The following is a 27,663-nucleotide window of genomic DNA, read 5'->3' as shown; positions in this document are numbered from 1 at the left end:
ATTGCACTTCCTGTCTAAAGGATTACCTGGTCCTTTACTAGGCTTCTGAGTTAGCCATAGGGGCTTTCTTTTAAACCCATTAAATATAAGTACAAAGGAAGAAATGCCAGTAAGGTGGTCCTTCCTTTTCAATGAATTTTTGATGTACAGACAACAGTGTAGGTCATAAGAATTGGCTGGTGAATGTTTTGCAAGGTTTAAAAATTTAGGGCAATTGCTCAGGTTGAAAACTGAGCACAAAAGTAAAATTTTGTGAATGGTTTTCCTTTGTGAATGTTATATTTATGTCATGTCCAGAATTTTAAAGTTAATCTTCATTGTTTTTTTGTTTTAATTTCCATGGCTCTAGGACTTTAGTGTATAAAAACCTACTTATGTCTATCCATTTTCTTTTAAACAGAGAGGAGTTCTATGTTTCCTAACTTCAATAAATTTATATGCAATTTTGAGACCAGGGTTACAAAGTAGGTCAAAACTTGCAAGTGGAACTATGATATGACTAATTAATTTGTAAGATATGTATATCAATTTAAAGATTTAAAAAATTATGTAGAAAACAAACAAGACAAATAAATAAAAGTATCCCTTTACAACCATTTAATTAAGTGTAACAAATGTAGATCATCCCTAAGATTGAAATGAACAAAGCTTCAATTATGAATCTGTTTTCTTTAAACAGACTGAAGGGGCAAACCTCCAAGCTATGACAAATTCAATCTCACTTTTGATCTCTTTCCTTTTCAATAGGAACTTTCTTTGTATTTTTTTCAACCAAGTAAAAACAGTAGGGACATGATCAGGTATAAGTGACCTTCCACTAAGCCTACATACCCAGGGGAAAAGTGTGCAGCTACACTAATAATTGGTAATTTTTTTGTTGTTCATATGTTTGATTTACAAATAAAGTGAACATACTCCTTGATGCCTTTTTATGTTTTTTACATACATAATAAGTGCTTCAAGTACAAGTTTTTGAGCTCTTGAAAATGACCAAAGTATACTCAAATAGTTTTTGGGTATAAAAAAGCTTAAAACATTGGTCTCAAACTTACTGTTTCATTATTAATCCATTTTTACATGTTGTATAATCTATGAGCACTGATTTTCCACAATTAAGTTGGATTAATAAATTTTACAATATTATGCTGTATTTCTTCTTCTTTGATGCCAAATTTTCAATTAAGATATGTGTTTTTGGTCATTTTTGACAAAATAATGTATGTTTTTCACTGCCAAAATTTGTTAGGTTAAGTAAGGTCAAAAAGTGCTTAAACTTGAACTAGCAAAATAAGCAATTATTATATTTGTAAAGAACATACAAAAAGGCATCAAGTGGTATATTCACTTTTTTTTTAAATCAAAATATGAACAACAAGAAATTCACCCCTAACATGCCTAATTTGCAAATATATAGCCCAAATTATATATTTCCAATGTTTTCTGCCACCTTTTACTTGTTTTTCCAGTTCTTATTTTGCCACAGTTGCCTCAATTAACAGGTACTAGGGTTGAGGGATAGATTGGCAGAATCAATAGAAAATATGTAATTTCAGCTTCCATATTAGAAGGGTTGGGGCTAAAGTAGAGCAGGGCTGCATGTAGAAAGCTATAATTATTATGTAAATTACAAAGAATCATCTTTTTTTAACAGGTTTTCTTCTATAGGTCTACAGGTCCTTCTCTTGGCTTATACCACATCAAGCATTATATAACCAGAGAAGAATAAGTAGCAAAAAGCTATATATACATAAGCACATGTTATTTAACAATGACTTCTCTAGTGCTTAACTCTGACCCCTTAGTAATATTAACAAGAAATGAGGGTAAAACTGGTGCAAACAGTATTACTGGCTTTCATATAAAGTGAATGTACCACTTGATGCCTTTTTTATGCTCTTTACAAATATAATAATTCCTTCTACTGCAAATTCAGATTTAAGCACTTTTTCACCTCTTGACCTCTTCAAAATGACCTATAAATGGGGTCATTACAAATCTGTAATAGTTTAGAAACAAATTTGGGCTATATATTTGCACATCGGGGATGGGGGTATAGCATAGCATATATTATATATGTTAACTAACCATTGCTGTTTTTTTTTTAATGTGTTTATGCACTTCAAATTTTAATGAGAAGAGAAATCACCAGTGCAACAGCACACACATAAAAAGAAAATTCCAGCAATGGTTAGTTTACATATTTAATATATGCTATGATTTACCCCTGCCCCCTGATGTGCAAATATATAGCCCAAATTTGTTTCTAAACTATTACAGATTTGTAATGATCCCATATATAGTTCATTTTTAAGAGGTCAAAAAGTGCTTAAATCTGAATTTGCAGTAGAAGCAATTATTATATTTGTAAACAGCATTAAAAAAGGCATCAAGTGGTATATTCACTCTATATGAAAGCCAGTAATACTGTTTGTACCAGTTTTACCCAATGGTAAAACTGGTACAAACATATATAGGTAACAGAAAAAGTGAAATTTAGTGTAAATGACAATCAGGAACTGGATACTGGCTCAAGGTGGCCAAAAACAGGGCTATATAATTGGAGTTTTTTAGTGAAAACACACTTCCCTGGCTAATTTAAGACTTTGAATTAATTAGCCTACCAAAATGTTCCTATCCTATGCAATTGAAATAGTTTTCCCTTCTCAGAGCATTAAGACAATTTATCACAATAAAAAATATCCAAAGCATCTTGAATGGAATGACTTAAAAAGGCAAATGACAACCACAATTTGAAATCTTACAATTAAACTTCTGGCCACACAAATTGTATTAGGCTAACCAGCTCTGAAATAATTGCTGAAGGTGTACTTGCCTGTAAAATTAGAAACAGGCCCGAAGTCCCAGCCTCTTCCTTGTCAGAACTTCACATAGCATTAAAGCAATAATTACACGTGACCGATGTTGTTATTCCCGCAATTAATCTTGCCGTTTTCAGTGACACGTGGCCAGACAAGTATTTGTTGCTATCTTTTAGGGGTTAAACCTCGATTAGTGTAAAGAAACGCACCCCACGAAGGGACTTCAATTACATAAGTTTCATTCTACAGAAGTAGACCATGCTCATATTTATTATTTCTTTGTCTTGAAAATAAAAATTATATTTCTCACCTATCCTAATTAATATTGTTTTGTTTATGAGTTGATCCGTAATTATTAATGAATGATGACAATAGCTAGGAAAACAGATGCAAATAGCCTAGGCTACCATTCAATGCAACCTTTTAACGCTGAGTTCAACTTTGCTAATTGTTACCCTTGTATCGGTTTAGCATTTTCACCCTATAGAATGAAAAACTAGGCTAGCTCTGAAAACTGTCCTAAGTTTAAAAAAAACCTAAAATGCTTAAACTTCTTACTACAGGGACTCCACCCTGTGATTATTGGAAAAAATCTTTATAAGCTTATATAGAATGTTACTATCCAATCTCCTTATAACTAGAAAAAAATAGTGATCTAGCCTAGTTAGAAAATTTGTCCCATTCCTAAAGGAGAAATCTCTATATGCCAAACAGCCTAATTGACAAGAAACATTACCCATTGCCCCAGAAAAACTTTCATTTTCCAGATAGTTGACTAATAATGGTAAAATTCTACTTTAGCTACTTTTGACTATCTTGAAAAGGGGTTATGTTAGGAAAATGAAACTTTCAGGGTTGGTTCTACACGCTAAACCATGTCCCAAGAAGGTATTTTGAACTAGGACTACCCACTTCTGCCTCTAGAGGGTCCTGAAATTTGCCTACATGACAGGTCTATAGCCTACCTTTTGAAATTTTAACAAAACAACACTTTACTTTAATTTTCAGTTTCTTTTTCTCTGGCTTTAGTTCTGAAAATGCAATTCTTGTTTTTTAGTAGAATTTAAAGCTATGTTTATTTAATGTTTATTTTTCCAAATTTAGGAAATGTATTTGTATATCTTTAAAACCTTAAAGTCTAAATTAGGATTGATTAAAGTTTTGAAGCTGAAAACAATTTTGTTATCCTTCATTTAACCAGAAGATCTATTTTTCAAGTTTTGTTTATAATATACACATTTTTAAAGGTCATCAAAGGTTGGGACCCTCTAAAGAGAGAAGGAGTAGAGATAGATGCTTCAAATTACCTTTCCAGGACATACTTTAGCCTGTAGATCCATCCCTGAAAGTATCATTTTCCTAACCTAAACCCTTTCCAAGTTTACCAGAAGTAGCTAAGTAGAATTTTACCCTCATAACTTTTCCCCAGTAACAATTAATTTTGCCAACTAGCTAGAAAATAACATTGCCCCAGATATTTTCTAACTAGTTGACTAGCAACTTCTCTCCAGCAATACCTTCTCTTTTCAACTAGATAAAAACAAACTTACCCTATAAACACTTTTGTTAGCTATCTGATTGGCAGGTAACTTTTCCTCATAATAATTTCTTAGCCAACAACATGAAGAGAAAATCAGAAAACACACCATTCCAGGTTCGTCAGTCTAACAAAAAACTAGTAGTTTGCACTTTTAAGAGAAGTACTACAGCCAAGGTAAATCATACAAACTGAATTAAAGAATAAATAGACTGGAAGCCACTAAACTGAAAGTGCTTTTCAATTTTAAGCAACACTCTGCAAGATAGTCTCACCCCAGGTTGCAAGGTTGCACCCCAGGTGCAAAGGCTCATCTTATTTATTATAGCTTAAGGCCTTGAAATTCAATGGTGAAACAATGGGAATGTGTTGCGCCTCAGGAAAAGTTAAACTTCCTCTATTGGCTGCACCACCAGAGCCATTGAAGACTTTCCTTACTGGAACTATGTCAGAATCTAAGCGTTTTTTTGTCGCAAATCAGAAAATATAACTCATGTTTCCAAATGATGTCATTTGGAGCCCAAATCAAAAATCCAGATCAATTTATGTCTACTTTCAAAGTAAAAGGGCAAATTTATCATAGAGCAGGGTCCCTTCTACCATTCTCAGGCAAGAATCATAAATTTTTACAATTGTACTTCATCAGTGATAGAAATTCTGAATTGAATGCACATTGCAAAATTTCTCCCAATGTTGAAAGGACAATCGTTTCCCAATTACAACATCTTTTCCACAAAAATAATAATTTAGTGCATCTGTTCAAAACAGCCATCAATTTGATGCCTACTGATACACATAAAATTGTTATTTCTGCTGACAAAACGCCTCCTGGCCAACATGTGCATAGATACAATGCTCCAACTATCAATGAAGTGGCAATCATTATGGTCGGTGATCAGTTTTTACCTTGAGATATTATTCTTCATAAGCGAAATGCTCAGTTGTTAAGAATTGCTGAAACTCATTAATGCTACAATGCCCTACAATATCCTATCATTTTTTGGGATGGAGCCAATGGCTATCACTTTAATATTAAATTGATGAATCCAGCCACTAACAAAGAAATGAATAAGAAATGCAGTGCAATGCATAATTATTCCTATAGACTAATGATTTGGCAGGATGAATAAAATTATATTTTAAAATGCCATCAATTGTTTCACCAATTTGTTGTTGATATGTATGCTAAAATTGAATCAGAACGTTTGCTATGTATCCGCCTGAATCAGACCAAGCTCTGGTCTGAACAATACATTCATTTGCGAGATGCAGTTATAAATGACGGTAATACCACAAACGTTGGAAGATTAACAATTTTACCTATGTCATATGCTGGCAGTCCCTGTCATATGCATGAATATGCTCAAGATGCTATTGCGTATGTTCGTCCAGATTTATTTATTACATTTACATGTAATTGCGCGCCATATTAGTTACGCGCCATTGTAGTTGTGTCCCTATGTCCCACCTGTGAATATAGATATATATATATATATATATATATATATATATATATATATATATATATATATATATATATATATATATATATATATATATGTTTTTAACTACGTAAAACTTGTGAATATACAACATTCTTTGCTGTCCCATTGTCTGTGCATATAAATAGATTGTCAGGTTTACCGACTCTTGAACATGCAACATACAATGTCCATGGGAAAACAATCCGTATTCAGATCTATACCTCATGATTCTAATGATTGCCCTTGAGCTTTGTTGATGGTGATTGCTAATCGACCATTCCCTGTGTTGCCGTCGTCATTTATATATCCCCCTGTGCCCCCTGGCGTCCCCGTTGTAGTTGTGTCCCTGTGTCCCGGTCGTCATTTATATTCCCTGTGTCCCGGTCATCATTTGTGTCCCAGTGTCCCAGTTATATTCCTTGTGTCCCGGTGTCCCAGTCGTCATTTGTGTCCCGGTGTCCCGGTCTGTATATACATTCGTTTTTGAATTGGTCTTTTTGTTAGTTTTTAGTTTTTTACCTTTTTTTTAGTTTTTTTAGTTATACCTCATGATTCTAATGACTACCCTTGAGCTTTGTTGATGGTGATTGCTAATCAAACATTCCCTGTGTCCGGTCGTCATTTATATATCCCCCTTGTGCCCCTGGCGTCCCAGTTGTAGTTGTGTCCCTGTGTCCCGGTCGTCATTTATATTCCCTGTGTCCCAGTGTCCCAGTTATATTCCTTGTGTCCCGGTGTCCCGGTCGTCATTTGTGTCCCGGTCGTCATTTGTGTCCCGGTCGTCATTTGTGTCCCGGTGTCCCGGTCTGTATATACATTCGTTTTTGAATTGGTCTTTTTTTTAGTTTTTAGTTTTTTACCTTTTTTTTAGATTTTTTAGTTATACCTCATGATTCTAATGATTGCCCTTGAGCTTTGTTAATGGTGATTGCTAATTGAACATTCCCTGTGTCCCCGTCGTCATTTATATATCCCCCCGTGCCCCCCCTGGCGTCCCCATTGTAGTTGTGTCCCTGTGTCCTGGTTGTCATTTATATTCCCTGTGTCCCGGTCGTCATTTGTATCCCGGTGTCCCAGTCAGTATATACATTCGTTTTTGAAATGGTATATGATGAAATAAATTTTTGAATTTTTCCCCTTTTTTCTTTTTAGTTTTTTTTTTATTTTATTTTTTTTTTAGTTTTGTTTTTCTCCTTTATTTTTCATTTTTTTTTCCTTTTTTTATTTTTTTTTACTTTTTTAGTTTTTTAGCTTTTTTAGTTTTTTTATTAGTTTTTATTTTTTTTTTCTTTTTAGTTTTTTTGTAGTTTTTACCTTTTTTTAGTCTTTTTAGTTTTTTTTTTACTTATGTCCTGGTCGTCATTTATACTCCCTGTGTCCCGGTCGTCATTTGTGTCCTGGTGCTTTGTTGATGGTGATTGCTAAGCAAACATTCCTTGTGTCCTGGTCGCTTTCTCTTTGAGTGTCCTGGTGTCATTTATATTCCCTATGTGCTGGTGTCCCGGTCGTCATATGTGTCCCGATGTCCCGGTCTGTAATTTCGTCATTCAAAAACATGACGTCAGTCGACACACAAACATGACGTCACTCGACAGACACACACACACACAGACAACTTATTTTTATATATATACATATATACATATATATATATATATATATATATTTTCCTTTTTTTAGTTTTTTTTTAGTTTTTAGTTTTTTTAGTTTTTTACCTTTTTTTAGTTTTTTTAGTTTTTTTTAGTTTTTTAGCTTTTTTATTTTTTTTATTAGTTTTTAGTTTTTTTGTAGTTTTTGCCTTTTTTTAGTTTTTTTAGTTTTTTAGCTTTTTTATTAGTTTTTAGTTTTTTTTTAGTTTTTGGCTTTTTTTAGTTTTTTTCTTTTTAGTTTTTTTGTAGTTTTTACCTTCTTTTTAGTTTTGTTAGTTTTTTTTTTACTTATGTCCTGGTCGTCATTTATACTCCCTGTGTCCCGGTGCTTTGTTGATTGCTAATCGAACATTCCTTTTGTCCTGGTCGCTTTCTCTTTGAGTGTCGTCATTTATTTTATTCTTTTTTAGTTCTTTTAGTTTTTACCTTTTTTAGTTTTTTTTAGTTTTTTGCACATAGGGAATATAAATGACGACCGGGACACTCAAAGAGAAAGCGACCGGGACACAAGGAATGTTTGCTTAGCAATCACCATCAACAAAGCACCGGGACACAAATGACGACCGGGACACAGGAAGTATAAATGACGACCAGGACATAAGTAAAAAAAAACTAAAAAAGGTAAAAACTACAAAAAAACTAAAAAGAAAAAAAAAACTAAAAACTAATAAAAAAACTAAAAAAGCTAAAAAACTAAAAAAACTAAAAAAGTAAAAAAAATAAAAAAAGGAAAAAAAAAATGAAAAATAAAGGAGAAAAACAAAACTAAAAAAAATAAAATAAAAAAAAACTAAAAAGAAAAAAGGGGAAAAATTCAAAATTTATTTCATCATATACCATTTCAAAAACGAATGTATATACTGACCGGGACACCGGGATACAAATGACGACCGGGACACAGGGAATATAAATGACGACCGGGACACAGGGACACAACTACAATGGGGACGCCGGGGGGGGGCACGGGGGGATATATAAATGACGACGGGGACACAGGGAATGTTCGATTAGCAATCACCATCAACAAAGCTCAAGGGCAATCATTAGAATCATGAGGTATAGCTAAAAAAACTAAAAAAAAGGTAAAAAACTAAAAACTAAAAAAAAGACCAATTCAAAAACGAATGTATATACAGACCGGGACACAAGTGACGACCGGGACACAAGGAATATAACTGGGACACCGGGACACAGGGAATATAAATGACGACCGGGACACAGGGACACAACTACAACGGGGACGCCGGGGGGCACAAGGGGATATATAAATGGCGACGGGGACACAGGGAATGTTCGATTAGCAATCACCATCAACAAAGCTCAAGGGCAATCATTTAGAATCATGAGGTATAACTAAAAAAACTAAAAAAAAGGTAAAAAACTAAAAACTAACAAAAAGACCAATTCAAAAACGAAAATATATACAGACCGGGACACCGGGACACAAATGACGACCGGGACACCGGGACACAAGGAATATAACTGGGACACTGGGACACAAATGACGACCGGGACACAGGGAATATAAATGGCGACAGGGACACAACCACAACGGGGACGCCAGGGGGCACAGGGGGATATATAAATGACGACGGCGACACAGGGAATGGTCGATTAGCAATCACCATCAACAAAGCTCAAGGGCAATCATGAGGTATAGATCTGAATACGGATTGTTTTCCCATGGACCATTATATGTTGCATGTTCAAGAGTCGGTAAACCTGACAATCTATTTATATGCACAGACAATGGGACAGCAAAGAAAGTTGTATATTCGCAAGTTTTACGTAGTTAAAAACATATATATATATATATATATATATATATATATATATATATATATATATATATATATATATATATATATATATATATATATATATATATATATATATATATATATATATATATATATATATATATATATATATTCACAGGTGGGACATAGGGACACAACTACAATGGCGCGTAACGACTTACGCGCGCGGGGGGGGCTTGGGGGGGGGCGAAGCGCTCCCACCAACTAGGTGTTGGGGTGGCGCTTCGCGCCACCCCAACAGCTAGTATATATATATATATATGACTAACATAAATATATATATACAAACTGTCGACATCTTGATGGGTTAGTGGGTTTTAAATAATTTTCGTTTCACTCTCTCTTTCTCTTATCTGTTTTATATTGCTTATTTAACAACTAATTGTAATTCAATTTCACTTATACATATCTTGATTATCCTTTCCAAATTACTCTATTTGTAATTCCTCATCACAATCTAAAATTAAAAGCTATTAGTAAAAATAACATTATCTTCTCCTTACTTGTTACCAATTCCAACAAAAAGAATTTATAACTATGATAAACAAATCTTGAAGAGAAATACTTCAAGTATCAACATAAATGGGATGTGGAAGACTAAGGGCTATTTGTTTGTAGTTCTGGTTGTTCATCTGGAAAACCGGCCATAAGATTTCTTTTATGGCTATTGGTTTTACTTTCTTTTAAATTTATCCCTTTTGAAATGATTGATACTATCTTTTTCCAGTCTTCCTGTATTAATGTCCTGAAGATACAAATTGGTGTCTGTCCTGACTGTTAGATAATGGCTCTCAATAAGCTATCTACTTTGTATTTAAGGTATTGTAGCTTTGATTTTTGTTGAGTGTAACAAAATAAATTAAATAGCACAGTGCCTCTTTTATCTGAAGTTTAGGATTTGCCAAATGAACTTATACTAATATATATATATATATATATATATATATATATATATATATATATATCATGATTTAAATAAATTTTCCAATTAAAGACTTTAATAAATATTCTTATTCATTAGCATATGGATCAGGGCATCCTAGAAGCGATTATCACCTTTTAATCAATTCTTTTTTTTACCAGATAAAATTTTAGATATGTTCCTACAAATAATTTGTTAAATTAGGTAGTGACATAAGTACATTACAACATTACCACCAACAGACCCATCACCTTCCATGGCCACTGTAAGAATCTATTTTTCTACTATTTAAAGTTTTGGGGCTGTATGGGTCTGTTAAAAAAAAAAAAAAAAAAAAAAAAAAAAAAAAAAAAAAAAAAAAAAAAAAAAAAAAAAAAAAAAAAAAAGGGTAAAGGTTATGGCATTAGACTTTACAGTCCGTACCGGCGGTGCTGATCTCCGTTTCTTGACCCTTCAGCCAGGAAGTGCAATGGGGGGCTGGGGGCCAGCCATCCCGTGCTTTCGCACACCCTTCCTGTTTACCTTCCCCAGATTTTTCCAGGTACCCATTTTAGAGCTGGGTCGACTCTGGCTAAGCTTTGCCAAAGAACTTTTCTAGTCTTAGTAATGCTGAGGGGAAATTATTGAGAAAGATGGATAACTTTTGTGCTACCTTTAATCCTCAGGGAAGGTAAGCCCAGAGACGACCCAATGTTTTACTGACTCATCAGGATGCGTCCTGTCAAAGGTTGAAAAGATTATTTTTAACCATCTTTTTTCAATTGTTGAAATCAGTAATTTTATCCCAAAAATTAGGATTTGTTTCCAAAAAAATTGCTCCTCAACATGCTTGTTCAACTGCCTGAGACACCTCTTTCTGAAATAACAAAATTCTAACTACTGCCTTTCTCAATCGAGAATGAGCATATTATAATGTTTTTATTCCCCAATTTACTTCCTGCCTAGTTTTGTAATCTGGGTTCTATGCAAAGCAAAATAAATTCCATAAAAAAAAACATACAATCAAATTTTATTGCTCTAATTTATTTGTCACATCCTCATAAACTCCCATGCTCAACGCTCTGCCCCAGGGTGCAGTACTAAGCTGGCTTTCATTTTCTTTGCATCTGCAGGATGTGAAGATACCCCAAATAAATGTCCAATGCACATTTGATATTGCATTACTATCCACTATTAAAAATTTCGAGCTTTGTCGCTCATATTCACAAAAAATGCTTAAACTGTTTGAAAATTTCACCCTCAGATATGTCATCCCTAAAGATCCTAATAAATTATTACCCTATGTTACCACTCTATGTCTACTGCTCCTTCTCATCTAATAGGGTAAACAATCACTTTTCAGACAGTCCACAGTTTGATATTTAAAATTTTATGATTCAACTCAGACAGCTGTTTTTGAAAATCTGTGGAAGTGTTATCTAACAAGATTAACTTCTTCCTTTGAAAATGTCAAGTAAAGTATAATTCTGGTTATATGTAAAACGCATAAAACAAATGAGAATGAAAGGTAGGTTCTGACAGAAGTCGGATTTCACTTTGGCAACTGGAATTCTCATCTTTAGCTGGAAGCAAATGTCTTCTTTGGGTGAACATTTGATTTACCTCTATTGTGGATTTCAGCTAAGTGTCTCTCTCTGACCAGCAACAGTACGTTAATAAATAAAATCTCCCTGTTTATGCAACTATAAATTCTTTTTTGTATAGGTATTAAAAAATGATTTTCTTTCACAAGATTTTGAGGGACACTTTAGAAAAAATTGATTTAATCACATATATCAGCAGATTGACATAATGATGTAACTTAGGTTTTTTTTTTTTACCAAACAAAAAGATCAGACGTCTAAAATGGAAAAAAGGGCTAAAAAAAAATTCATCTTGGTTCTTTTCTTTCTACTTATGAAGATGGTCTAAATCAGCATCTCCTAAATTTCTTGGGGATAAGACAATGTAAACTTACAAGGAACTTAGGACTGAAATACTGATATTCCAACTATTGCTGTCACATTCTTCCTCCCTTCCAAGACAGCTTGACAACTGAATACACTTATTAGAAGAATACCAGTTGACTTTATTTGAAGAGAATTTCTCTTCAACAACAGAAAGAATTCACAGTTTTTTTGTGCAGCAATCTATTTGTTATGTTAATTATCAATTTGTTGCTTTTTTATGTTCCATTATATGTAAATAATACATATATAATGTAAATAATACATATTTTTATGTTCCATAAACTGTGTTGGCCTTGGAATAGTAGTTGCTATTTTTGATTTTTAGCTTCTTTTTTAGCTTCTATTTTGGCTGTTTCTTTAGCTTCTTGCCTTTTTTAATTCAATTTTTTCAGTATTGACATTGTCATGTTAGCTTTGAGCTTTTATTGTGAATGAAAATAATTTCATCTATAGTCTAGTTATTTTTCATTAGGTCCCAATGGCTACAGTGTGCAAATAGACAGTTACTGTCAACTCAGGTCAAACATGCAGCAAAGAAGAAGTCAAAGCTGAGAGCCTTTGGAATCGCTAGTGGAGTTATAGCTTCCATTCCTATTGCTATGTATTTAGTTGCTGATGACCCAAAGAAAAGACGGATAAGGCTTACTATAGAAGGCATTGGAAGGTTTTTGAGGTAATTTTAGGTCTAGGTTTTATAAGCTCAGTGAAATAGCAATTTCAAAGAAGAATGGTGAATGGACATGTTATTATAGTTGTACAAGTGACTAAGCATATATTTGGATTCTAAAAAACAGAAACCATCTGATTATAAACTGAACTAACAGCAAAGTTTATTATAAAGTCCGCTTATTTTTTATGTAGATTTCAAGCTCATTTTCATTGACTAAAAAGCTGCAGTATACTTTGTACCTACATTATTTGACTGTCGAAATGTAAAGAAAAATAGATCCATCCTATTTCGAGTTATCTAGTACTCCTTATGTCGGACAAGCAACCTTTTTTTTTTTTCTTATTTTGCTGACTTCGGATTGTTGGTAATTGGTGAGTGTCTAATCTCCTCGCTTATTACAAAAAGTTTGAACCCCAGGTTGAATTTATAAATGTGTTCTCGGATTTTAGAAAGCAGTGTATAATTTTTACATGGGGCCATTTGTCCCTGGTGTCTCCTTGTCCGTCAGCCAGGTCCTAAGCTAAAGTTGTGTGTTAATGGTCATGAAAGAACTAAATTAAGCTTTGGCAAAATGCTTGCTCCTTGTCCCTGTAAAAAAAGAACCAGCAACTGAAACGTCAATTTGACACTCCATCCTCCATGCTCCATGCTCCATACTGGATTGCTGCATGCTCCAGTAATCCAGCAATGGTTGGTTCAAAATAACACACGAAAAGTCCAATCAGGTTTCAAATGCTAGTTCTATTTGACCCTGGTCTTATGTTAAAGGAATATACTAAATTTCCGCTCTTTGACATAGCTTTAACAAGGAATAAATAAAAAGTTCAAATAGGGATAAATCCTTTTAATAGACAATGATAAATTTCACAAAAAGTTCTACATATTTTGGTATATGTGACCGATGTTCCAGGGCACCCATGACCATAGCTTCTTCCGCCACTACATTATGATTAAGACTATCAAAAGCCTTAACAATGTCAGCAAGTAATGCATCAACACAAGCCCCATTTTTCTAAATGTTTAAGGATGGTATCTAACAATACAACCAAATAAGGAACAGTACTATGCCTGGGTCTATATCTAAATTGTTGAGAATCCCTCAAATAAACAATAAAATAAAACTTTTAAACACTTTCAAAAGACCCAGTATTTTTTTTTTAATCAGCCTTACATCAGTAGTACCCTTAGGGGCCTTAAATTTTGGGATTGGAGTAGCATTTTGTCAATATCAGACAAAGAGAGGATATTACGCCAGTCACGACGTCTGGGTCATTTCTTATATAGGTTAACTTGGTCAGATGTGTAAAGCCTGTAAACCATAATATTTTTTTGTCTATTTGGGATGAAATCATTCGATACCCAGGGAACACACAGGTTGTCTCTCATACCTAATGGGGGTAATGTAACTAGGATATTTTAATATTCAGAACAGTTCGTAAAAATGAGATCTGTACTGTGGTTACCTCTTGTTGGCACATTGAGAACCTGCTCAAGTGACAGAGAACTGCTTAGCCATTTGGGATCTAAGTCGTTAAAGTCGCCACACATTATGATACCGGAGTTAGGATACAAGGATCGTACATTGTCAGTGAAATTCTGTAAGTAATTCACCAAGTCTTTACGAGAAGGACCATGGGACAGATAGTAAACATTACATATTACCAGTGATGCCACTTCCTTAGGTAGCCTCTTAGGCCTTTACTACAACTATAAGACTTCAAAACCGTCTTTATTTGGTACTAGCTGTTGGGGTGGCGCCTCGCGCCACCCAAACACCTAGTTGGTAGGGGCGCTTCGCGCCCCCCAAGCCTCCCCCCCGCGCGCGTAAGTCGTTACGCGCCATATTAGTTACGCACCATTGTAGTTGTGTACCTGTGTCCCACCTGTGAATATTAATAGATAAATATATGTTTTTAACTACATAAAACTTGGGAATATACAACATTCTTCGCGTCGTCATTTGTGTCCCGGTGTCCCAGTCTGTAATTTCTCTTTGAGCGTCCCGGTCGTCATTTATATTCCCTGTGTCCCGGTGTCCCGGTCTGTAGTGTTACGCGCCATTGTAGTTGTGTTCCTGTGTCCCACCTGTGAATATATATATATATATATATATATATATATATATATATATATATATATATATATATATATATATATATATATATATATATCATCTATCTATATATATATAAATATATATATATAAAAATAAGTTGTCTGTCTGTGGATGTGTGGATCAGGTGACGTCACCTGAAAAAACTGGATCAGGTGACGTCAAAACTGAAAAAACTAAAAAAAGGCAAAAACTACAAAAAAAAACTAAAAACTAATAAAAAAAATAAAAAAGCTAAAAAACTAAAAAAACTAAAAAAAAGGCAAAAACTACAAAAAAAACTAAAAACTAATAAAAAAGCTAAAAAACTAAAAAAACTAAAAAAAGGCAAAAACTACAAAAAAAACTAAAAACTAATAAAAAAAATAAAAAAGCTAAAAAACTAAAAAAACTAAAAAAACTAAAAAAAGGTAAAAAACTAAAAAAACTAAAAACTAAAAAAAAACTAAAAAAAGGAAAAAACTGAAAAATAAGCTAAAACAAAGGTAAAAAACAATAAAAAACTAAAAAAAAAACTGAAAAAACTAAAAAAAGGCACAAACTACAAAAAAAACTAAAAACTAATAAAAAAAGTAAAAAAGCTAAAAAACTAAAAAAACTAAAAAAAGGTAAAAAACTAAAAAAAATAAAAACTAAAAAAAAGGAAAAAACTGAAAAATAAGCTAAAATAAAGGTAAAAACCAATAAAAAACTAAAAAGAAAAAAAGGAAAAAACTAAAAAAAATTTTCATCTAAAAAACTAAAAAAAACTAAAAAAGGTAAAAACTAAAAGAACTAAAAAAGAATAAAATAAATGACGACACTCAAAGAGAAAGCGACCAGGACAAAAGGAATGTTCGATTAGCAATCAACAAAGCACCGGGACACAGGGAGTATAAATGACGACCAGGACATAAGTAAAAAAAAAAACTAACAAAACTAAAAAGAAGGTAAAAACTACAAAAAAACTAAAAAGAAAAAAACTAAAAAAAGGCAAAAACTAAAAAAAAACTAAAAACTAATAAAAAAGCTAAAAAACTAAAAAAACTAAAAAAAGGCAAAAACTACAAAAAAAACTAAAAACTAATAAAAAAAATAAAAAAGCTAAAAAACTAAAAAAAACTAAAAAAACTAAAAAAACTAAAAAAACTAAAAAAAGGTAAAAAACTAAAAAAACTAAAAACTAAAAAAAACTAAAAAAAAGGAAAAAACTGAAAAATAAGCTAAAATAAAGGTAAAAACCAATAAAAAACTAATAAAAAACTGAAAAAACTAAAAAAAGGCAAAAACTACAAAAAAAAACTAAAAACTAATAAAAAAGTAAAAAAGCTAAAAAACTAAAAAAACTAAAAAAACTAAAAAAAGGTAAAAAACTAAAAAAATAAAAAATAAAAAAAAACTAAAAATAAGGAAAAAACTGAAAAATAAGCTAAAATAAAGGTAAAAACCAATAAAAAACTAAAAAGAAAAAAAGGAAAAAACTAAAAAAAATTTTCATCTAAAAAACTAAAAAAAAATAAAAAAGGGTAAAAACTAAAAGAACTAAAAAAGAAAAAAATAAATGACGACACTCAAAGAGAAAGCGACCAGGACAAAAGGAATGTTCGATTAGCAATCAACAAAGAACCGGGACACAGGGAGTATAAATGACGACCAGGACATAAGTAAAAAAAAACTAACAAAACTAAAAAGAAGGTAAAAACTACAAAAAAACTAAAAAGAAAAAAAAACTAAAAACTAATAAAAAAACTAAAAAATCTAAAAATCTAAATAAACTAAAAAAGAAAAAAAAAGGAAAAAAATAAAGGAGAAAAACAAAACTAAAAAACGAATGTATATACAGACCGGGACACCGGGATACAAATGACGACCGGGACACAGGGAATATAAATGACGACCGGGACACAGGGACACAACTACAACGGGGACACCGGGGGAAACAGGGGGATATAAATGACGACCGGGACAAAAAAACTAAAAAGAAAAAAAAACTAAAAACTAATAAAAAAACTAAAAAATCTAAAAATCTAAATAAGCTAAAAAAGAAAAAAAAAGGAAAAAAATAAAGGAGAAAAACAAAACTAAAAAACGAATGTATATACAGACCGGTACACCGGGATACAAATGACGACCGGGACACAGGGAATATAAATGACGACCGGGACACAACTACAACGGGGACACCGGGGGAAACAGGGGGATATAAATGACGACCGGGACAAAAAAACTAAAAAGAAAAAAAAACTAAAAACTAATAAAAAAACTAAAAAATCTAAAAATCTAAATAAGCTAAAAAAGAAAAAAAAAGGAAAAAAATAAAGGAGAAAAACAAAACTAAAAAACGAATGTATATACAGACCGGGACACCGGGATACAAATGACGACCGGGACACAGGGACACAACTACAACGGGGACACCGGGGGAAACAGGGGGATGTAAATGACGACCGGGACACCGGGACAGGGAATGGTCGATTAGCAATCACCATCAACAAAGCTCAAGGGCAATCATTAGAATCATGAGGTATAGATCTGAATACAGATTGTTTTCCCATGGACCATTATATGTTGCATGTTCAAGAGTCGGTAAACCTGACAATCTATTTATATGCAAAGACAATGGGACAGCAAAGAATGTTGTATATTCGCAAGTTTTACGTAGTTAAAACCATATATATATATATATATATATATATATATATATATATATATCTATATTCACAGGTGGGACATAGGGACACAACTACAATGGCGCGTAACTATTATGGCGCGTAACGACTTACGCGCGCGAGGGGGCTTGGGGGGGGCGCGAAGCGCCCCCACCAACTAGGTGTTGGGGTGGCGCGTCGCGCACCAGTATATATATCATAACAGCTAGTATATATATTTATATATATATATATATATATATATATATATATATATATATATATATATATATATATATATATATATATATATATATATATATATATATATATATATATATCGCGCCCCACCCCCCAAGCCCCCCCCCCCCCCCCGCGCGCATAAGTCGTTACGCGCCATTGTAGTTGTTTCCCTGACAAACGACTTATTTTTATATATATAGATGTTGCTGTAATTGAGAGCTCTGTTTTTTATAGGTGATCAACAAATACCACCACCATATGTTAATGTAATGTCATTGTATGTCATTCTTGGTTTGAAATAGATATCAGATCCATCAAATGCAAATACTCTTCAGTGGCAAACCACGATTCACAGATACAAGCAATATTAACAAGTTCATTTTTCAAGCATAGTTCAACCTCTTCCATTTTAATCATAAATGACCAGACATTTGGCACTAGTATTTTTTGAAAAAGAATACGGATGAATTAAGGACTTTATACTGCGATCTCGAATTTGCTTGTCTTCACAATGAGTCGGTTCCTAGTTGGGAAAGTCGAAGACATGATTTGAAGGGTGGGTGAATCTTTGATTTTTTTGAAATTCCAAACCCATTGGTTTTTTGTGCCAGACGGATTGGCGGAATGCTGGCTAATGCTGGTTCTCGCCAGTTTCTCCAAGGTTTCAAGAGGAAAGGCTGGTATGATGGAGGAGGGATGTGTATCGGCTGATTTAAGGCAAGCCGCATGAGATTCAACCTCTTAAGTGGGATTGGATATAGCTGTCTTTGGCAGCCTTGCAACAACGGAGGTGCATTTTTTCGCTCCCCGTTTTTTCGACTTCGCAATTCAGTCTTGGAACGTAGCTTTTTCCTTCTGTGGAAAGTGATATGCACGTTAGGACAGCAGTTCATGAAACAAAAGCCATGACCAAAATTTTTACACAAAGGTTTGTGTGGCAGAAGACAACACTCGTCAGGGCAGAATGAAACTAAGTAAAAGCAAGAGCCAGAAATGAAATTCAGAAAAGACACAATAGTTGAAAATTCAGTCTGAGGTGACGGACAGTAATATTTTACGTGTTTTTTTTTGTCAGCTGGAAATTGCTAGTTGAAGGGGGAAGAATAAATATTTACTCTCTTAATGGAGAATGAAGACAATTGGGAGAGAGAGTGGAAAGAAGCGCACCGGGTATTGGAGAAGTCGGGTGGTATTTGTAGTATTAAAGATGTGGCTGGATCGAGTTAGCCTGGGAGGGGGTTCGAGGTCTTTTGTATTGACTTTCATAGACGCTTGCCCTTAGAAGATGGTGGGAGGAACCCCTTCTGGAGGTCAAAGATGATAGTCAGTCGTTTCAACCAACAGCTGATTGTAGCCTTACATGGTAAGTTGTGATTACCTTACCAAGGCTCAGCATTACCCAACTATGGTTTGTGGGAGATACTCTCTCCCATAACCAGGTATTACCCATTCCTCTTGAAGCTTTACCCTACAGTTCCATACCCATCTTCATATCCCTGGCTGGCACCGACATTTATTCTTTACATGACTGTCTCATCGGTTGGGACCCGGAAGAAGTTGCTTCATATTTACTGGAAATTTGTGCTCTTTGTCTTTGTGGAATTTGTTCGGAACTAGCAGGGCACTCCAACATCGTAGAGAGCTGTTCAATACTTCATTTTATAGAAATTTGCCTAATGCGCTGCGTTTTGTAATGTATTTTTTTTGTTTAATAAAATCAATATTTAAAAAAAACTCATTTGCATATATAAGATGGTGAATGACATCATAATCATAGGTTACAACCATAAAAAGTAAATACTATATTATGATGACTTCAGTATTTTATGACGTTATTTAGGACATAAATAGATGCTACATGTCACTGTATATTATATAAAGAATCAGCATAGTTCAACGTATCTAACTATGGAAGCTATTAGTTTTTCAGATCAAAACTCTCGATTTGAAGCTCTTGAACAACAATTAATAGAAGAAATGGCCTTAAGAGCCGGATATCCTGGGCTTATTTTCCTTAAAGACTTTAGTCCAGTAATAACAGCTGACGAAGATATTTCAGATAGATTAACGAGGTGCTTCGGATCTTCCAGCAAAGCCGAACAATGCACTTGTGGAATCAAAATTCTAATAAAGAGCAATGGAAGTGGACCTGATCAGCCCAACTCAACTAATTTAAACACTGTTAGCTTATCAAACTATACACATCAGACATTTTTAGCAAAAACTATGGCCATCACATCAAAACGTTCTCGAAAAGAGGAGGATTATGAAAAACCTTTTAGCAAACGTATTAAAATGGTGTCGCCACGTTTGCAGCGTTCTAGTGCTGCTTGGCTTTGCGTTAATGGGGATACAAGAGAGGCCAGAATCAAGTACGAAGTGAAACGAAAACCAAAACGGTTGAGTTTTAGGCGGTCAAAAATCGCTCAAAAATTAATTAAGAGCAGTGGAAATGGACCTGACCGACCTAACTCAGCTGATTTAAATTTGGTGAGCTTACCAAACTATTTACATCAGGCAGCTCTGGCAAAAACTACGGCCATGGCATTAAAACGTTCTTGAAAAGAAGAGGATTATGAAAAATTTCTTAGCAAACGTATTAAAATGGTGTCACCACATTTGCAGTGCACTAGTGGTGTTTTGTCCCAAGTTAACGGAGAGAAAAAAAGGGCAAAAATCAAGTACGAAGTCAAAAACCACTCAGCAATTAATAAAGAGTAGTGGAAATGGAATTGAACGATCTAACTCAGCTAATTTGAATCCTGTGAGCTTATCAAACTGTACACATCAGACAAATCTGGCAAAAACTACGGCTATCACATCAAAACATGCTCAAAAAGAGGAGGATTATGAAGCGCCTTTTAAAAAATGTATTAAAGGGGTTTCGCCATGTTTGCAATATACTAGTACTACTTTGCCACGTGTCTACGGGGAGACAAAAGAGGACAGGATCAAATGCAAAGTGGATAGAAAGCCAAAACTGTTGGGTTTTAAACGGTTCAGCAAATAATAGAGAGTAATGGAAGTGGACCTCACCAACCTAACTCAGCTAATTTAAACTCTGTGAGCGTACCAAACGATGTCAATCAGACATTTCAGGTAAAAACATTTCAGGTAAGCCATCACATCAAAACGTTCTCGAAAAGAGGAGGATTATGAACCTTTTAGCAAACGTATTAAAGTGGTTTCACCACGTTTGCAGTGTACTAGAGTTGTTTTACCATGCGTTAATGTGGAGACAAAAGAGGCCAAAATGAAGTACGAAGTGAAACGAAAACCACAACGGTTGAATTTTAGGCGATCAAAAAATCACTCATCAATCAGTAAAAAGCAGTGGAAAAAGACCATGGCAGCCTTATCTCATGGCCAACCCTAATCGATCTTAGTTCGGACCTAAACATTCATTTTTTGCAAAGTATCAAACTTCTTCATAGAAAAATAGTACTTGCTGCTGTTGGCTTAGTTGTATCCAAACCTGTTGGCTCAGTTGTATCTGCAGCTGTTCGCTTAGTTGTACCTACAGCTGTTGGCTTGGTTGTACCTGCAGAAGCTGGCCTAGTTGTATCTGCAGTTGTTGGTTTAGTTCTACCTCCAGCTGTTGGCTTAGCTCTACCTGCAGCAGTTGGCTTAGAAGTACCTGCAGCTGTTGGATCTTTACCTCCAGCTGTTGGCCTAATTGTTTATAGCTGTTTGACTTAATTGTATTTATAGCTGCTTGTTTAGTTGTCTCTGTAGCTGTTGCTTTGGTTGTGTCTGCAGCTTTTGGCTTGTCGTACCTGCAGCTGTTGGCTTAGTTGTATCTGGAATTTTGGCTTACTCATACATGCAACTATTGACTTAGTTGTACCTGTAGCTGTGAGCTTAATTGTACCTGCAGCTGTTCGCTTAGTAGTGCCTGCAGCTGTTAGCTTAGTTTTACCTGCAGCTATTTGCTTAGTTGTACCTCCAGCTGTTGGAATAGATGTACCCACAGCTATTGGCTTAGTTTTACCTAGTTTTACCAAGCAGTTACCTTAATTATCTTCAGCTGTGAGCTTAATTGTACCTGCTGCTATCAAACTTCTTCATAGAAAAATGGTACCTGCAGCTGTTGGCTTAGTTGTATCTACACCTGTTGGCTCAGTTGTATCGACAGCTGTTCGCTTAGTTGTACCTGCAACTGTTGGCTTGGTTGTACCTGCAGCAGTTGGCTTAGTTGTATCTGCAGTTATTGGTTAGTTGGAAAAAGACCGAGCCACCTTATCTCATGGCGGACTCTGGCCGATCTTAGTTTGGACCTAAACATTCATTTTTCGAAAAGTATTAGTACGTGCAGAAAAATAGAAAATGTTGCCTGCAGCTGTTGGCTTAGTGGTACCTACTACCTGCTCTGAGGGCATTTAAAGTCTTTTTTCGAAAGCGTTATCATAGAAACTTCAAAAAGGGCTCATTGGATTGGAAGTTGAGAGGAATACTGCCCTTTTTAATAGTCGAAAGTGATGGGAGGGCAACTGACCCCCCTCACGTCCATCATTTCCCCAAAGACATCCAGTCAAAATGTGGAGATAGCAATTTTTATCATTGTAGTTGAAGCGTCCGGAAATTATGTCTTTGAAGAAGACATTCCCGCCCCCACAGCTCTCATAGCAAGGGTTGTAAGCTATGCTATGGGGGCATATAAGGTTTTTATAGAAAGCGTGGTCGTATATGTTGCGGAGGGGACACATTGGATTGATAATTAGAATTTCTAGTGCCCTTTTTAAGAGTCAAAATGATCATAGGGCAGCTATCCCCCCCCCCCTACACGTCGTATTTTCCCGAAATACATCCAATAGAAATGTTGAGAGTCATTTTATTCAAAATAGTCCAAAGATCATATAATAAGGCTTTGGGGTTGATACAAACCACCAGAGCCTGGGGGCAATGGTCGTAAGTTATGCTGCGGGGGCTTTTAAGGTCTGTATGGAAAGAATGGGTGACTAACTTCAGAAGAGGCTGATTTGTTGAAAATTGGAAGTTCTAGTTCCTTTTAAGAGCCCCACCCCCCGACAACACTTCTTTTCACCAAACATATCTCATTGAAATTAGATGGTGATTTTGTTCAAAATAGTCAAAAGAACATATAATAATGCCTCTAGGGTTGATACAACCCCTAGTGCCCTGGTGATAGGGCTGTAAGCTATGTCGCGAGGGCATATAAGGTTTTATGGAATGGTCGGCCGTATAAACTTCAGACGGGGCTCTTTTGATTTGAAATTGGAAGTTATAGTGCCCTTTTAAGAGTAAAAGTGATTTGAGAGCAACCAGCCCCCTCCCCTCCCCGCTCATCATTTCCCTTAACACCTACAATCAAAATTTTGTGATGGCAATTTTGTTCATCGTGGTTGGAAATTATGTTGTTACTTATGCCCTGGGGCCATATAGGATTCTTTTAGAAAGGGTGGTCGTATATGTTTTGGAGGGGGCTCATTGGATTAGTAATCGGAAGTTCTAGTGCCCTTTTAGGAGTCAAAGTGATCAGAGCACAGCTAACCTCCCCTGCACACACACGGCGTGTTTTCCCGAGATGCATCCAATAGAAATTTTAAGGCAGTCCTTTTGTTCAAAAAGTCAAAAGCAATGGAGGTCAACTAGCCCCCTCCCTAGACTGCCCCTCTTTTCACCAAACGCATCTGATTGAAATTGTGTGATGGCAGTTTGGTTTAAAATAGGCCAAAGAACGTATAACAATGCTCCCAGGTTTGACACAATACACCAGAGCCTTAGGGTAAGGGCTTTAATTAATCCCCTGTGGGCATATAAGGCTTTTATGGAATAGATGGTCGTATTAAAATTAGACGAGTTTTATTTGATTTTAAATTGGAAGTTATAGTACCCTTTTTAAAAGTCAAAGTGATTTGAGAGACCCCCCCCACGCCCATTATTTCCCAATAGAAAAATCCAAACAAAGTTTTGAGACATATTTTTTTCAGCATTGTTGAACAGTTCAGCAATTATGCGTTTGGGGATGTCTAACTCCCCCCTCCCCCGAAGCCTCAGGGCTAAGGCTTCAAGTTATGCAGTTTGTTAATTGTTTACACATAGTAGGCTATAGGCTATTGAGAAAAGGTGTATGTTTGACTTCTACTGTCCGAAAATACGATGGGCATTAAGATGAGTCTTTCAAGGAATCTTGAGGAGAGTGTTGAACTAAATCAAAACATGCTATGTGTATATAGGTTGTCAAAAGGGTGTAACTCAGGAATAACTGAGTATATTAATTTGAATCTTCAGGAAATGATAAGGGAGATGATCAATTGACCAAATAGGTAATATTTGCAAGCTACTACTCCTACAACTACTGCTGCTTCTACTGCTACCACAAGTACTATTACTACTACCACTACTATCACCGAAACTACTACTTCTGCAGCGAATACTTCTAAGGTCGAGGATATTGAAAAAAAAATAATATCTGAGGAAATGTTGTTGGTAAAGTTCAACAAAAATCAAAACATACTCTGTGTATACTGATTGCTGATAAGGGCGTATCAGCAATATTTTTGGAACGGCTTATCCTATCCAGAGGAAACTTCAGGGACATTATGAGTGGAATATTCAGTTGACGAAAAGGCAAAGCGTTACTGTTACTACTGCTATTAATACTGCTACTACTTCTGTCACTACTAAAAATAATGCACAGTTACTGCTCCTACTGTTCCTACTACTACTACTATGATAATAGTACAATTAAGGCTACAAGTATGAAGGTGAAAGTTTGACAGAATGCTGTAGGGGAATTGTAACTAAATCAAAACACACTGTGCGGTTGCAGATTGTCAAAAGGGCGTATCTCTAGAATTGATTTGGGTATCAAGTCGAAACTTTTGGAGAATACTTAAAGGGGAAGATAAATTGACAAGAAGGTAATATATGCATTCACTACTAACACTAATACCACTGCTACTGTAACTAACACTACTACTGCTATTCGTTACCAGTTAATTCCACCAATGTTAAGGTGAGAAGTGTGTCAAAAGGGTATCAAAAGCGCACATCAACAATATTTTTTAAATGGTTTAACGTCTCAAAGATAAACTTCCGGGGCATCCTGAAAGCGATGTTCAACTGTCCAAAAGGCAATATGCAGATGCTACTACCGCTATTAATACTGCTTCTGCTACTACTACTACAACGCTAATACTGCAATTACTGTTACTACCACTGAAAATGCTTTGATAATAGTACTATCAAGGCTAAGTCTATGAAGGTAAATTTGAGAGAATGTTGATGGCAAATTCAAATTAACAAAATACGTTATGAGCATTTAGATTGTCAAAATAGCGTATCTTAAGAATTTATTTGTGTATAAAGTTGGAACTCTCAGAGAATACTTGAAGGGGAAGCTCAATTGACCAAAAGACAATATTTGCACACTACTGCTAATAATGCTACTACTGCAACATTTATCAGTTCTACAATTACTATTACTATTGCTTCAATTACCACTTCTATTGCAACTACTTTTAAGGTTAAGAGCATTAAGATGAAAATTTCTAGAAGTATATGAATATACGGATTATCAAAAGGGCATATCGACATTGTCATAGCAATGTCTAATTGTATTAAGTTTAGATATACTACTGCTGTGACTACTATTACAACTATACCTACGGGAATGAAGGTAAAATTATCGGAGAATATTTCTAAAAATTTATGTTGTACGGATGACAACCTGCCAATCGTATGCAGGTTGTCAAAAGGTATACCAGCAATATCTTAGGAACAGTTTTGAGTGTGAAATTAAAACTTAAAACGCTTTTTGTAGGGGATGTTGAACTTACCAAAATACAATATTTGCATTATAATACTATTGCTCCTACTCCTAAAATTATTTCTACTACTACTTTTACTACTGCTACTAAAACTAAGACTAGTACTATTAACTCTACTCCTACTGCTACTTCTGTTACTACTGGTGCTACCACTACTGCTAATAAACCTAAGGGTATTAAGGCGAAAATTTTGGGGAATATTGTAATTGTATTGAAATAAATCAAAACACACTATATCCACATAGGTTGTCAAGAGGACGTATCAGCAATGCTTCAGGACTGGTTGATGGTATTGAGTAAAAATTTTGTCGTGTGTTGAAGAGGATGTTAAAAAAAAAGGTGACATGTTCATATTGCTACTAAAGCTGCTACTGCTGCTACAACTACAACAACAAAACACAAGCTAAGGGTATTAAGGTGAAGCTTTCAAGGAATATTTAAGCGGATACTGAGCTAAATAAAACGAACTATGATTATGTAGTTTGTCAATAGGGTTGCAAAGCAAAATCACAATAAACGACTTACACATTATTAAGTTAGACCTTTCAGGGTAAGTTGTGACAGATTTTGAAGTAGCCAGAAGACACTATATTTATACTTTTGATACAATTTGTAAGGTTACTGTAACTAATGACGCTAAGGGCATTAAGTTTAAACGTTTAGGGGGAGTTCCAATTAAACGTAAAACTATACGCATGTAAGTATTAAAAGCGCATATAAACAATATCATAGGCAGCGCTGCTCTATCGTAGCTAGTAATATCATTGATATTTTAAAGGAGCTAATTTCATTGGAAATTCAAAGCTTTTGTACTTTTTTTTTAAGAGTCTAAAGTGATTGGAGGGCAATCAGCCCTTCTCTTTTGCTCATAATTTTCCAAACACTTCCATTCAAAATTTAAGATAGCCATTTTGTTCAGCAGGGCTGAACGGTCTTGTAACTGTATCTCTAATGCTATTGCGTAGTTCAACCCCCTAGAGTTATGTAATTTGTCCATTATGTTTAAAACCTAAATGTTGCCTTAAGATTAAATTCAAAAGCACTGTGCGTATGCTGATTGTCAATAAGACATCTCAGCAATATACCAAGAATGACTAAGGGTATTATGTTCAAGCTTTCAGGGGCTACTTCTTTTGCTACTTCTGCTCTTAAAATTTAGCTGAATCGAAAGATTGTAAATGTGTTCAAGCTGTCAAAGAGCATAGATGGATTTTTTTTTGCGAGTTGTATAAAGCTTTTTATTCCAGGTCAACTGGAGAAGGTATAAAACTAAATTAAACGCTACTATTTATGTCCATATTTTCAAAAGGGTATATGCTGTTAAAAATTGCTGAAAAATTTTCCCGAATACACAAATAGCAGGCCAAACTATAAATTCTGAAAGAAAAACTGATAAGATATAAACAATTATTTTTTTCCCCTGAAAATACTATGTCAATACAAAAGGAACAGAAATTATTAAAAAAGAGCTTTTTCTACAAAATAAGTTTTTCAAAGAAAGGTAAAGAGCTACATTAAATCAACAATATTAGCCATCTTAACCTTTCTTTCGTTATAGCCCTAGAAAGAGGGATTTAACCACATTTTTCGTACCGCCTACTGTTTGAAATACGGTTAGTCAGCCGGGTACCTGGAACAATCCGTAGGCAATTTCTCTGAAAAACATCTAGTAAACCTTCATCCGCTTTTCGGAGCGCTCATGCTTCAGAGCTATGTGACCACTGTCATCACTTCTAATATTCTAATCTTGGTTTGCAGACTTATCTTCCTGTTCTTCCAAACTTTTTTTTTTTAACTGTGAAGAAACATCCTAAGCCTTGGCTATTCTATTTTTATTATCTTCACTGCTCCCACCGTTTTTGCTAATAATTAATTAGAAAAAACTTTTTACACAAAATGAGTTTTTCCAAAAAGTAAATATCTCCATTAAACCAAAAATGAGCAAAAATAGAATCAAATAATCTACCAAACATAAAACTTCAACATATCTGCATCGATCAATAAGTGAAACCCAAAACGAACAGAAATTACAATAAA

General features: G+C 34.6%; 1 protein-coding gene across 3 annotated transcripts in view; it reads left to right on the top strand.

Annotated features, from left to right (window-relative positions):
* Window positions 1-3,004: 3,004 nt before the first annotated feature.
* LOC136033928 (uncharacterized aarF domain-containing protein kinase 5-like) overlaps window positions 3,005-27,663 on the top strand; it is an 82,114-nt gene continuing 57,455 nt past the window's right edge. For all 3 annotated transcript variants that reach the window (XM_065714943.1, XM_065714942.1, XM_065714944.1), the window contains exons 1-3: window positions 3,005-3,070; window positions 10,037-10,128; window positions 12,653-12,853. In XM_065714943.1, coding sequence (XP_065571015.1) covers window positions 10,094-10,128; window positions 12,653-12,853 — 236 coding nt within the window. In that variant the 5' untranslated portion in view covers window positions 3,005-3,070; window positions 10,037-10,093. The remainder of the gene's footprint in view (window positions 3,071-10,036; window positions 10,129-12,652; window positions 12,854-27,663) is intronic.

This window comes from Artemia franciscana, chromosome 12 (assembly GCF_032884065.1).
Source record: "Artemia franciscana chromosome 12, ASM3288406v1, whole genome shotgun sequence".
Taxonomy (NCBI): Eukaryota; Metazoa; Arthropoda; class Branchiopoda; order Anostraca; family Artemiidae; genus Artemia; species Artemia franciscana.
This window is presented reverse-complemented; position numbering and strand designations above follow the sequence as displayed.